Source organism: Struthio camelus, chromosome 12 (genome assembly GCF_040807025.1).
Source record: "Struthio camelus isolate bStrCam1 chromosome 12, bStrCam1.hap1, whole genome shotgun sequence".
NCBI lineage: Eukaryota > Metazoa > Chordata > Aves > Struthioniformes > Struthionidae > Struthio > Struthio camelus.
In genome coordinates, this window is record NC_090953.1 from 12,510,034 (window position 1) to 12,524,628 (window position 14,595).

Below are 14,595 nucleotides of genomic sequence, written 5' to 3' on the forward strand. Positions count from 1 at the left end.
TAACTTGAGCTAATTGTGGCAAATGCAAAGTAACAGGATTCATCTGGCATGACTGAAAGAACCAGAATGAAACACAGTCCCTGACTCAAGCAGCATAAATCATGGAAACACGTCAAGATGATCTAACTTTTTGTGTTTCTTCTGTATCCTCTTGGAATACCTATTGTCAACACAATTTGGAGATAGAGTTGGGACACCTGAAGAGATAGCACACTTACGTTGTTCTGAATGAACCGCCAAGGGGTTCAGGGGATAGTCAGTAAATCCACTACAAGAGCTAGACTGTTTCAAGCTGCAGTCAGTTTGAAGACCCTATAAAAGAAATATACATAGTATCATTACAAAAGAAATAATATATATTATTATTAGTCATCATGATCCCCTTTTTCTACTGCTACTCTTCCAGCATGCGATTTGCCTAAGTTCTCTTTTAGGACTACCTTATTTTTTTTCCTCTTTACTTTTGTACGTTATTTCAAATACCTTGCTGTGTAAAAATACATAAACCGCGTACTTCATTCAGTTAAATTGATCTTTACAGCAAATATTAGTTCTAACATTTTCAGGTGTATACAAAGACCGCTGACCGATACTAAAGGAACACTTAAAGAGAGTGTTGTGCAACGATACAACCATAGAAAAGCGTTACACCGGATCTCTACAAGCACCAAGCTCAGCTGTTTTGTATTTGTTAACCTAACTGTAACTATGAATTCTCATTCTCACTTGGCTGTGGCAGAAACTGAAGTTAAGTTTTAAGGATCCACTGAAAACAGTGACAATATACTCCGTAAAAATAATAAATTATAAACTTTCAGAATATCCACTGAGGTGGTCAGCTTCAAACAATGAAAGTTTCTTTTGCACAAAAGTAGGAAGGTATAAAACTGGAACTACATGTCGACTGACATAGGACTGGAACATGCCTCAAAACCAGCCTATTAATTCCAATGGTTACCTGAATTAAAAAAATCACAAGTTCAAGATTTTGAAGAACAGAAAACCAGGCCTTTGAATGTTATGCACTGCTTTGATTTCAAAACAAAACAGTTGGGAAGCTGTTACCAGCTTTCTGCACCTTCCTCTCTTAAAACAAACATATACATACATACACACAGAAACACAAGATATAGATATACATGTGTATATGCATGTATGTATATATAAAAATAAAAATATATAAACATATATATAAAGGTGGGGGCAGTGTGACGTATCTATCTAGAGATGAGAAAAAATGTTGTTGGAAAGTTTCTTCTAAAGTTCTGTTTCTAGGTCTACAGACATTTCGGCGTTCAGTAACAGTATTACCATCATCAGCCTCATACAGTCACCGACTTTGGTGCCTACATGAATGGTAGGAACCAAAACAATCACATCAGTCAAGATGGGGCAACCAAGGGTTTAGTAGGAGTAGTACTTTCTGGAAATACTGCTGGAGTTTGCAAGCCAGCATTAACTATGCTGGGAACATTTAGACCTGTGTCAAGGCGACATCTTGCTATCTTAACCTGCAGTATAGACGTTCTGCAAGGAGTGAGATGGCTGGAGCCTGCAGCAGTGCACAGACTTAAATTTTTCTTTAATTTAAAAAAAAAAAAAAATGATGAAGAGGCAGAAATATCAGAGAAGACAGGCAACATCAGCTTCCAAGGCCAACTTTGTTTCTCGCGTCAGGCACATTTCCTCTGCCCAGAGCACAGGCTCTCCAAGGTGCTAATAAGGAAACTGGTTCACATGCAGCTGAGCCATGCACTGTTGCCAGAAGAAATACACAACTCCCCCCTCCCCCCCCTTCTTGCACAAGGTTTGTGCATCGTTTGCACGTTTGTTAGATCCCTCTCCTGAGCCAACTGCACTTGTTAAACAGTTGGGAAGTTATCCAGTTATTTTGACAGTATCTTTTTGCAGTTTTAGCAGCTAAACTGTCTTGCAAAGGGGTACAACAACATCAGAGCTAACAGAAGAAAGTGGCAGGAACAACATGGTGAAGAGAGAGAGAAATGCAGAAACCTCCCTCTTTTGATGACAGCTGCCAGCTCAGTGCATCTGGTACAACCAGAACACCAGTCATTAAAAGGATCACCACCTCCTAGTTTTACAAAACTTGCTAGAGCTGTCTCAACCACAGTTCTCCAGTTCATCAGCAACAGCCAAGCTTCCGGGACAAAAGATCAATCATTGTACAGAAGTTAAAGGTCAGAATTCTAGGTATGGCAACTTATATTAGTGTGTTTGAAATTTGGCCTTTTGCAGTAGATTTTAAGATCCCACTTCCTCCAGACTGCTTCTTAGTAAATTCTGTTACCGTGCAGCACTACGTCTGGATACCCCAATTACAATGTGTCATCCTTGATGAAGATATCAGTTGATTAAAAGCAAGTGATGTAATCTTTTGTTGAAAACGGATCGTGACTACTCAATAGTCAAAATTTCCTCCCCCCACCCTTTTTTTAAAATGATGTCTAGGGTTCCTTTACAGATAAAGATATAAGAAAATAAGAGTTTCCCATCTCAGCTGCAATGAATAAATCCAGTATTGGGTGGAAGCCATGGCTTTAAAAAATAGAAAGATTCCTCACTTACCTGAAGTCTGGTTGTCTCTATACCCTCCAATATAGCTTTTTTGAAGTCTTCCTGTTGCTCCTATTAAAAAACAAATAAGGTAATTTGTAAACATTATTACCAGAAGACCCATGCAAAAATACATTTAAAAAAAGAATTTGTGGTCACGCTATACAGAACAGAAGGTCCAGAAGGAGCACCTCAGCAGAACGTTGACATCGCAGACGTCATAACTAAATTCTCTTCTCAGAGCCTCCCTCAAACAAGGGGTAACTGCAAATGGTAACTCATGCTAACGTATTTATCTCTACAGCTAAAGCAAGAAAATTGGCTTTTTTATATGCTATGGGGCACCTAGAGGTCAGGTTTGTCGTGATTAATAACTTTCCTATAGTTGTTGTTTCAGTATTCTTTAAGAATACTGAAATCATACATCACATAGGAGTTTACTGGAAAAGCCTTTTTTTCTTGGAAAGGGAATGAACAATTTTTTGTGTGGTCGCTTCTTTAATCATATACACTATCATTCTGCTCTATAAAACATCACTAATTCACTGAAATCTTCCTATACCCATCTTGAAGTTTACAAGCATCAAAATGTTCCATTTGACACCACTAAACATTCTAACTGTGGGACATATCATTTTATCTTAATTTTAATTCATAGTTACATTCAATCTCAGCTTTCATACCATCAGATCTTGTTTAATATTTCATTGGTATCATATTCTAAAGCAGCAGTACTTGATATGCAGTTAAGGTTGCATGGGTTTCCATTATGCTTTTATCATAGAACTGAGACAAACACATAAATATACCCTGGCAGGAATGCATAATTTCTGTAATTACACTTCTGTAATTACTTATATAGACCTTTTTCAAAACATACTGTGAAGTTACAATAAAAAACAAAAAACAAATAAAAAAGCCAAACACTATCCCAATTGACTTAAGCTTCACAGAAAATCTTCCAAGCTTACCTCTATATCAACACTTCTTTCTTTAATTCTGTTTGCTGCCTCTTTAAACCGCTGTAATTCCATGCTGTCTCTGTGACCTTCGACACAGTGAATTAAAAAAAGGGTATTCAAAATCCAAGGCAACATGCAATGTTCTGACCATGCCAAACAGTTTGTATCATCATAACAAAGGGTTGCAAACCATTAAATTTGTGTGCGCCTGATTGCACTAGAGAAAATTTTCCAAACACACGAAAATAAAATCAGTGTAACACAATATTAAGAGAAAACTATTGCTTTTCCCACCTTAAGGTGTGGAGCGCCACAATTCAAAACGTGAAACTAACACTCCAGAATTCCGCATGCACATGCCTTCCGTGAAAGGAACCAGACAGTCTAAATTACCGTATTTTTATAAGTATGATAAATGAAGGAAAAGCAGACAGTTTTCTGTGGTAGCTTTTACAAGACACCCTTCATCCTTCTAGTTGCAAAAAACGCTCTTCAGTTTTACCAAGCATGTGGCTTTACAATAAATGAACACTTCTTTGGGCTGACTATGTAAAGCTGCACTGTATCAGTTTTATAAAACCTGGGCAGTAAGAATGAAGAGTATGTTCTAAATGCTAGATGTCACAGGACCATCTGCTAAAAATTTGGCTTCGGTAAAATAAGTATCGTTAGTATGTCAAGTTATTAGTGGCGAAGTACGTTCAAAGATTAGATAGAGTTATACAATCACCAAGGCCGTTATTTTTGTTTAGTCTTGCTTTACGAATAATGAAGTGTTTTGTTTTGTTTTTTAAATCATGAAGAAGTTATAAACAGGTAGCTAGTGAGCGTACAAATACTTTTCCTACACGTACACGAATCTAAAAATGCTAGTGTATAGAGATATTTTCTTAGCATTCAAAGTCTTGCAGTAGAATAAACCCTTGTCTACAGATTTAAATGTCTGCATCTTGAACAAACCTTTGAATTACACTTTGAGAACAACTAGGGTATTCTACAGGCAGCTTGGCAAATCCAGATTGCGATCTCGTATTATACACTAAGCCTGACCTAAAGCATTATCTATCTTGCAGTAATTAGTTAGTAAACCCACACCTGTGTTTTGCAATGAATCTGCCACTGTTTTACCATTCAAACGTGTAGGTACTCTAACCAAACACATGCATCTTTTTCTTGTTAAGCAAAACTTGGAGGGGAGGCACAACGCTGTATTTAAAGAAAGAGATTTCGGAAGCTTCCAAAAGGACTGCCAAAAGATGCATTAGCATAGGCAACAGTGGAAGATCCCAATTACAACAGTGTTTAGAAACATAGTACAGGAGGATCCCTCAGCTTGACACAGATACCACAAAGATATTTGTCCAGGATTCCATCAGCCTAAAAAGTCTTCTGTAATTTCGTCAAGAAATAGACAATATTTTTAGTTTGTGCAATGAGAAGGTAGGATCTTTAAAATAAGTCCCAAAAAACTTTGTCTACAACACCTGCATGAAGTTGAAGAGATGCTAATTGCACGAAACTGCTATACTCAATAACTAGCTTTTTTTCAGAAAAATATTGTCTATGTGACAGAATCGTAAAGAAATAACAATTTTCAAGTAAAAAATAAAATCCAAGCAACATAGGGAAATTAGAGATGTTAAAAGCAAAAAAAAAAAAAAAAAGAAAAAAAGAAAAAGGCAGAGCATAGAGCATAACAGTAGAATAGAGTCACCTGCAACCGGAATACACCCAAAATACCATACAATTCTTGATAAGTCAAACCTTGTGGTTTAGATTTGGTCCACAGTTTTTGAAGTAGTCCCATAAGGATGTTAGAACATAAATCTTGGTTTTGTAGTTCCATTGCAAGGACATGCTGACTTTTGGAAAGTTCATCTCTAATATTCAATTTTCCATGCGTGCCGCCACTTGTGTTACAGTTGACTGTTGACGTAACGTCGCAGGTTGAAAAAGACAACTTCGTTTGGGGGTTGTTCTTCGATAACTTGACAGAGGACTGGTGATCACATTTGTCAACTCTGCAGCTGTAGTTATCATTAGTGTCACTCTCATCATGAGTAAAACCCCAATTAACGTATCCTCCATTTTCAACACAAGGTTGGGTGAAAGCAAGGCAAGCAGAGCCAGAAGCAAGAGGATAAGAGCAGCTAATAATGACTTCAGGACATTCAGAATCTACTATATTATACTTACCCACAAATGCACCAAATTCTACATTATTATCTCCTTCTGTAGCCTTAGAGTAAACAGTGTCTTCGTGCTTTACTGAAGAATCCAGCTGACTTTTGCAACTGGGCCGAGATGGTGTGCTAACAAAAAATTTAGCTGTAGGGGATGTTACATGTGGCATGCTGTTGGATGAATTGCCTAATTTTTTACTTCTACTAATGGACTTTGAGATCTCTGCAGCCTGTACTCGTTGACGAAGTTCTGGAGGAGAAATAGCATTTGGAAATAAGGCACTGCCTGAGGAACCTGCCTCTTGAAAGTTTGTTTCTTCTCTTCGGGGAACTGGAGCCAACTCCTGACCAATTGTCTTATGTTGGCTCTCTCTGTCATCACGTATAGAAATGTTACAGAATAAAGCATTACTTCTCTCTAGGCCTCCTTGAGGAAAAGGACCAAAGACATTTCCAATGCTGTGCTTTTTCCACACAGAAGATCTTAGAGAGCCATCATCGATGAGGTTTTGTGCCAGATGTTTTGAAATGCTCAACTCCCGTGTAATTTCATTATGAACCTTGCTAGCTTCTGAAGCTTTCTGCGCAGTCAGTGTTTTCAGAGTATCCACAGTTAGAGCAGACAGATCCTGTAGGTGGCCAATCTGTGAATCTAAAGACTGCAACGATCGTTTTATATAGTTGACGCGATCACCAACTTCCTTTATCTGAATGCACATTTGTTCCACCCTAAGAAAAATCAAAATATAAAGAAACTATGAAAAGTTTTCTTAATAAGCAAAAGAAACATCCTTGCAACCTTTCTGCTCATTTAAGCGGAAAAAAGCTCTGAAACTGGCAAGAAGGCATAAATTAAGAGTGTTGGACTGTTTTGTAACACACTATTCGCACACACTTTTGAATCACAAAACAAACATACACATCAATAAAAGGCCTACAGCACTTTCAGATGTATTATTTTATAAAAACACCATGAACAACTAAATTATACCATCGCCTCAACTTACTGAGTGCTGACAAATCTATTCTACAGATCAGCAATAGATAGAACATATAAATCACATTAATGTCTGCATAGCAATGGAAAGGCATCATATAAAGTTTGCACAAGTACTTGGTTTGAGTACTTTCTTGAGCTCTATTTTACCTCCCTGAAAGCACACACAACTCCCACAAGCTATAAGCTTCTCTGTTCATAAAAGTTTTATTTATAAATATTCTACCGTTCAGAAGTGACTCGAATCCTTTCCTCACTTCCAGAATGGAATTTATCATCCTTTTCATTGAAATACATCTCAACACACAACTCTTCAAAATCATGAAGTTTCTTTTGATCTTCTTCTGTCAGGAAGAGTTCTAAAGAGAGAGAAAAAAGCAGTTCAGGAAATGCATATGTAGTAAGGTAGTAGAGGTGATGGAAATTAATAGCTATAACTTTATAAAGGTGTTAAAAACAAACCAAAAGACACCCAATGCCTCTTAGGTCCCTTCCTCTCCTTGCCAAAGAAGCAGCTCAAAATCAAAGATTTCCCTTCAAATAAAAATACTACCTCTGAGATGATCTGTGCACAATGTTATCATTCCTTATGCCGCCCAACAGACTTTTTCATTTGTATTGTGGTGGAAGTGACTAGATTCCTAAGCTGAATTTTATTATGTGCAAAACTTTTTTTTTTCTTTTTACGTTTTCAAAGGGTTTTAAATAAAGACCAGATTTTTTTTTTTTTTGGGGGGGGGGGGGGGGGACACAAAAACAAAAAAAATTCCTCCATTAGCACTAACAAGAAAATCAATCTTTGGATAGTTTTTTTTTTATTATTTATTTTTGATATAAGTCCGTCTGACCAGGACTGACTGGTCAGACTGACCAACCAGAGATTTTCTAGGAGCCACGTACTATTCCCCTTGTAAAAAAACTTAGAACTTTGAAGAAAATTGAAGTGTTATACAAAATTAAAAATATTGAATGCTAAAAACCTACTTCTCCACTTTTTTGACAGCAACACACTTATAAACTTGAAGTTAGCACTTTTCTAACTGCTTGCTCTAATCACATAGTCATAACAACTTTTTTGATAAGAACTGTTCATACTTGGCCCATCTGAAGTCTTGTCTGTCTTTCTTCTTTTACATATACAACAAAACAGGGAAGCCATGTGGCTAAGAACAATAAGTGGCGGAGGAAGAACAGGCTTTTCATGGTAGGCCATAATGAAATGATAACGTTGATACTTCCACACAATGTTTGAAATTGCCTTTACTTGTAAATACACATTGCTGAAAAGGAACAAAAAGAAGCATTTTAACACATTAAGTATTTTACACTTTGATAACTAACTTGATCTCTGAAGACAGTTAAGTAGGAAAGAAAAGCACATACTTATCTTTTACTGTATAAATGATTAGAGTGGAAACCGTAAAACATGCAAGAAAAGACTGTGCTCTAAAGCTAGGAGAAGGTTATACACTTCTCTCAACTATTATCACCTCAGTACCTTCTCTCAGAAATAAATGACACTATAATGAGATCAAATTACAAATTTGCCAAACAAAACAAAAAATTAGTTTTAACCAAACTGATTTTTATATCAGACCACATTAACTCTGCAGTCTTCCAGTCTTCAGTATTAGTGAACTGCTTATTCCCAAAAACGCTTGCAGAGAATTGCAAAAGACTCATTTAGTCTGTGGTTGAACTCAGCCAAAGAGATTCTTAAATGAACTCAGGAGCAAGAGTCAACATACAGACCCAGAAGCAATTTAGTTTGTTTTCTGACTAAGAAGGCTCAAAATGCTTTCAAAATCTCTTAAACTTCCTATTTCCCTGGTCTGACAGATGTAAGAAAGAACAGAAGATATGTGACACATATCAGTCACATCACAAACCGTCCCTCCTTGGTCCCTCCTTGTTGCAAGAGGGAACGAAAGATGAGCCTTAGAGCCTGAAAATACTGCCAACAAATGGGATTGCTTTGAACTGCCCTCAGGCTATGTGATTTCCAGTCATCTTATTAAGGTCAAATATAAATTTACCAAAGGATTAGCAAAAATTAGCAATTATCAATTATCCATATACTCACTTGAAAAATGCAATAAGAAGATTAACCATAATAATGTACTGTACAAAGAGGTAGACAGCTTGAAGAAATGGGGTCAACCATGTTCCTGGCCCACAGAGATGAGCAACTTGTTGATCAGAATTTTTTGCACATACTGTTTTGGGAAAAAAAGACACAAAAAATAGGTACAACTTTTAGCACTCACAGCTATGACAGAAGACATATGCCTATATGAAAAATACAGACAAAAAAGATCACTTACAACCATTATGCAGTGCTCTGAAATTCAAGAAATTCTCACATGTTAGCAATATGGTAGAAAAACACAGGAGACAAAGTCTGATTAATACCACAGTATAATACTATAGTATTGATCTGATTAAAAAAAAAAAAAAAAAAAAAAAAAACACACACCACTAGCCATATTTTTGGAATGATAGCTGTGTGTAAAAAAATTCCAAACCATTGCTAGGAATAGCCTTATGAGAAATTCTGATTAAGCAGAGTTTTCTAAGCTATTCACGTTTTACACAGGAAAATGAAAAAGTGAGAACAGCAGATGTCAGGTCAAGAAGTAATCCAATGAACTGAATCAATGTGTCTACAGTACAAGGCACTTCATTTCATAAAATGAAAATTTCATAAGAGCTTGAGATGTTGTTGTCAGAAAAAAAGTCTTTCATTATTTATTTCAAAACTGCAGTGTCTTACCATCAATTTCATATGCATACACTTCACCAAAAATCATCCAGTATGGATGAAACACAATATCTCTAGCAAGAGTCCAAGATGGTGCTTCATTAGGGTACAATATTGCCTTCCTAGGAACACCAAAACTAAGCAGTACAAGTGCCATAATCACCACGATGTAAAACATGTTGGCCACCTATTAGCAAAACAAACAAACAAGATCAGTTAATCCCACAAGGTCATAATTACAGTTTTACAAGTTTAAAAGTTTTTACAGTAACAGTATAAGCTTGACAGATTCTGTACGTTTTTTAATGAAAAGAGTCTAAAGCATTTTATACCTCAGTCAGAAAATTTGTCAACTAAACACTAAGAAAATTTGTTTTCTCCTCTCCTTGCTTACAGCACATTTACTGTTCTTGGCCAAAAGGTAATTGATAGATTTTCTTCGTAATGCTTAAATACATATTCCATGGAAGAGTAGCAGCTGATAAACAACAGAAAAATTACTTCCTAAATTTTTTGAATAGTCATACAAAATACAGGTGCAGTTTTCCAAGGGCTGAGTATGAACTCAGAAACAGCACCTACGGCTCTGGCAACAAATCAAAGAGAAAAAACAAGTAACTTGATCCCCTCCTTTTAAGCAACAACAGGATTCAACTTTGTAAGAACCATTTTATAGAAAAACAAACACACATCCTCCCCACCACTACCCGCATACACGGACACATACACGCACACTGTTCTTAAACCGTACAGTCCTCACACACACACACACACTTTTCATTCCTGCTGGTATTACTCTTGGATTTGCTAGTGTCTCAGTCTTACCGCAGAACTCTACGTCCGTTCTAGCAGAACCGCTATTAAGACGACCATAACTCTCAGCGCTAACTCCACTTGATTACAGAAGAGTGACTTACTGAGTTCTTGAATAAACAGGGATCTCTGAGATGGCTTTGTAACCATCACTTATCAACTAACTGCTTGCTGGGAAATAGGCTTTCATGTTACAAAACAGAACTGCGATGTACGGTTGCTTATGAACAGCATTACAGTACACCTCAGTGCTGGATATAAAATAGCACGTTAAATGGTCCAGCAGGTTGGAAGAAAATTCCAAAGCTACATGATGATGCAGGGGAAGCTATGAGCAGGTACTTTCAGTTCCCAACTTTAAGAAAACTATGAAAAGCTAGCTAAAAAAAGTTAGAGTAGATCACTGACAGTAAAGAGAAATAATTTATTTTAAATTAAAACAATTCAATGTTTTTCGATATCAGAAGAGCAATGAGCCAGAGGGCAACATCTCTGGCTGCGGAATAGCAAGTTAGTATGAGAGAAGACAGGAACAGGGAGCCACAATCCATTCCCAGTCTTCTATAGCACAAAATATAAAAGTGTTTTAATACAAAAAACAAGTGAAAAAGTTTTGTACTAGAGAGCACGAAGGCAAGAAAACCCTCAAAAGACTATAAACAGCCCTCCAGCCCAAAAGGGAAGCAAAGTTAGATTAATCAAGAAAAGGGTATCACCATATTCTTTCAAGTCTTGACATCTAAGAACAAAACCCATTGCAGAAAGAAGATCTGTCAGTTTTTTAAACAGATATGTGATAAACAAAGCTCTGTAATAACGAAAATGTTCTAATCAGTACTTATTTTGAAACACATTAAGTTATATCCCAGCCAGCTACATCTGCATGCTTCAGTTGTTGACATATTACATCAGGATAAGCAAAGTTTTTCTAAATTTAAAATGAGAAAAGTTATCAATGGAGGCAGCAAGGTATTTCAGTAGAAAAAGAAAAAAAAAAATCCTAGAATTAGTACTTACCATTTTCCCAATCATCATAACATAAGGGCCAGCCTGTTGATTTACTGCTAGAAAATCCAGTAATCGCACATACCAAAAAATTATATTGAGACAGTATGTTAATCTTCCAGCAACAAAAACATAATTTTCTTTGTAAGTGTTTTTACCAAAGTTCCCCTTTGCTCCAAATCTCAATGCAAACCCAATGAAGAAAGTGACAATGGCAACTGTGTCACTGATATTGAAGTAATCACTAAACCACACTTTAATCTTCTGATTAATCTTCCCAGCCTCTGACATAAAGATCTGCAGAAAAATAATTTTAATAGTCAGGTCTCCTCACACTTATCCCTCACAGAGGAACACTAAAACATATGAATTAGTATACATTTTTATACTGGCAAAATAAAATATCTACTCAAATGCATGACTGCTTACATGTTAAACATGAGGAAATCAAAAACCAGTGTTTAACTGCATCAGCTTCACAACTAGGAGGAGGATGTATTATGTTCCCACCTGCCTGAAGAACATATAAAGGAATTGCTTTTATTCCGTTTGCTACTTTTTTTTTTTTTTTTTTGAGATTGTTACTGTTACAAAAACAAGCTCTAGTTTCTGTCCTTCAGTTGGACCTGGGGTACCAGGTTAATGAATTTGCCCTTCCATTTAAAAGATTCTTCTAGAATTTTTGAAGTCTTTCGTTTATCAGCAAGCCTGTAGCTGTGATAGCTATTTTGCCTTGATAAAGCTTTCTGGTTTTGTTTCATCTTGGTCATAGTGGCAGAGTATGACTGAAAGCAATAGATATATATGCATGTTTCATCCCTCCAAAAAATAAGGTTGTTTATTTCACTGCCACTTGTAGACAGTGAATCACAGATATAAAGAGCTCAAAGAATCAGCTCTGAAAAAAAAGACCAGGGTGTCATTGCTAGTTCCTTGAAATTGGAAGGGGGGGGGGGGGGGGGGGGGACACGACACCCAAAAACCAAACACACTCCACCTTTTAAATAGAAGAGGTTCAAAAGCAAGCCCAGGAAACCTCTTGTATTAAAACTAGCATTTTACACCACAGTTTAAAACAAAGCTATTACATCATGTACTCTGGTGCTTAAGGTTTCTTAGGTTCTCTTGTTTATTAACACAGCTCAAAGCATACTGTTGTAATCAAAGAAATATGGAATCACAGATTATTACAGACATACCTCACGAATTTTCTCAATTGCCGATGTGAAAATGTAAGCAATAACAATCCACTCTTGAACAGATGGCAATTCTTCCATTTTTACAAGGACCACAAATGTGTAAAGCATGAGAAATCCTAAGTATGCCAACTAAAAACAGCAAGGAAAGTTATTGATATAGTTACATAAGTGTTCTTTATAGAGGTACAGGGATTCTTTTGATGTGGTATAAAATAAAAGCTTCACATATGATTACAGTACTACATTTATCCTAGCGTGAAGGTTATTATTTAGAAGGAGATACAAACAGTTTCCTCTTACTAAGAAGAAAATTAGCAGCAATAAGCTATTTTTCTTTAATAAAAATTACAGAGTTCATATTACAATACTTTAAATGACGTTGTGAACGAGCACTTCTTGCATGAAGATTTTTTAGCCTAATGAACGATGATGGATTTACTGCTAAACACTGACGAAGCTAATTACTCAGGCCCTATAAAAATGTTCATGCTCATTACTCTTTCTTAATCACCTTATAAAATTGGTATTTACCAAAACCATCACAAACTTAAAAACAAACTGCGTACTTGCAGTGCTCAGGTTTCAGAATCAAGTATTTCTCATTTCCAGTTTAGTAAGGTAATACTAGAAAAATTAGTGCTTAAACACTGATTTAAGTCACAGGGCTACACACTGAGGAAAAAACCCAAAAATCTGCATTAGATTTCCAAATAAAAATACATTACACAGAACAAAACTCACCGTATTAAACCAAAACTTCACAATTGGGGCATGATAAAATGCATAAAATTTCTGTGTAATTGGAAGCCTTTTCGGTTTTGCTGGCGTCTCCATATCATGCTTTTCTGAAGCACTGTCCAAGATCCTTACTTCTTTAAACACCTCCTAAAGTGAAAGGGCTGTTAACTTCACATACAGAAAGACATGCTTTTGGGGATTTGTTTGGGTATCTTAGCTCTTGTTTTAATTTTAAATTTTAAAATGTATTTATTTTAAATGAGAAACATTGTTTTTAGTATCAGTATTAGTATTGCTTTTAGTATTACCCCACCCCACCCCGTGTTACCATAGGTATTTCATCTGCTGCATTCTGGAAGTTGTTTTCACTGTCATCCATTGTCATTTGATGCGCATCCTGAGACTGAGGAATATGTGACATTTCAGCCTTGGTCTTATATTCCAACAGCAGTATAGCAGGGGGTAGCAAAATACTCAGTATCACCTGGAAAAGATGAAGACTAAGTGCAAACACATTTAAAATAGCTCACAGCTATATCAAAATACCAGAATACACCAATACACAAAATATCCCCTGTAAAAGCATAATCCAAATTTCCCTTGCTTGTTAGTGAGAACAAAAAACGTAGAAAAAAACCAATTAGTTGTTGTTACTTATATACATACTTAAGAGGCAAAGATGACATACATAGAGTGTTCCTTGACCTGAGGATATAGGAAAGGGGAACAATCAATAAATTCCAGAACCAAAAGCCACTAGAGAGAATGTACTCCAAGCCTGAAGATCCAGAGACGTTCTGTTTATACTCTGCTCTTCAATCTACTGCCCAGAAACTCTGGAACTGTGTACTGTCAAAGCAGATTTAAAAGTATACATGAGTCTGTTGTTTTTCAACTCATGGTAGAAAAATGAAGGCTAAAATACGGATGAAGAAAAGAGGTAAAAGCTATTTATTGTTATTAGCCCGTTACAAAGCAAGCAAGAAAATGGTGAATCTGGTTACCAAAGAGAATTTTAGTAGGTCACGAGTTAAGCGATGCTTGTTGATATTTTGTAGGAAAGTTGTATTTCATTATATTCCTAGCAGCAGTAAGTTTTTGGTATACCATCTCAAGGAAATAGGCAACTCCCATTTTGGTTCAACTGATCTGTATTATACAGGGCACCATTGCAAAACCTACTCCCAATTGGCCTACCCTTGTTTCATGCTGTCCCCTCCCTTTGCTCAGTTTCTTCCTCCAAAATAAAGTATATACAAAGCTTTTCTACATCAAGTCATAAGTGCAGCCTGTAAAAAGCCAAAAGGCATGAAACTATATTCTTACAGTGGGGTTTTTTTTCTGTTAATTTTTTTTACCACTA

At 36.3% G+C, this 14,595-nt stretch overlaps 1 protein-coding gene across 2 annotated transcripts in view; it reads right to left on the reverse strand.

Moving 5' to 3' along the window:
- The window catches only part of TRPM7 (transient receptor potential cation channel subfamily M member 7), a 61,665-nt gene that overhangs the window by 7,216 nt on the left and 39,854 nt on the right, over nt 1-14,595 (reverse strand). For both annotated transcript variants that reach the window (XM_068958910.1, XM_068958911.1), the window contains 12 exons: nt 13,561-13,716; nt 13,236-13,379; nt 12,495-12,623; nt 11,308-11,592; nt 9,490-9,664; nt 8,800-8,932; nt 7,812-7,996; nt 6,943-7,075; nt 5,733-6,448; nt 3,546-3,622; nt 2,587-2,646; nt 219-312 (listed from right to left, as the gene is read on the reverse strand). In XM_068958910.1, the coding sequence (XP_068815011.1) occupies nt 219-312; nt 2,587-2,646; nt 3,546-3,622; nt 5,733-6,448; nt 6,943-7,075; nt 7,812-7,996; nt 8,800-8,932; nt 9,490-9,664; nt 11,308-11,592; nt 12,495-12,623; nt 13,236-13,379; nt 13,561-13,716 (2,287 nt within the window). The remainder of the gene's footprint in view (nt 1-218; nt 313-2,586; nt 2,647-3,545; nt 3,623-5,732; nt 6,449-6,942; nt 7,076-7,811; nt 7,997-8,799; nt 8,933-9,489; nt 9,665-11,307; nt 11,593-12,494; nt 12,624-13,235; nt 13,380-13,560; nt 13,717-14,595) is intronic.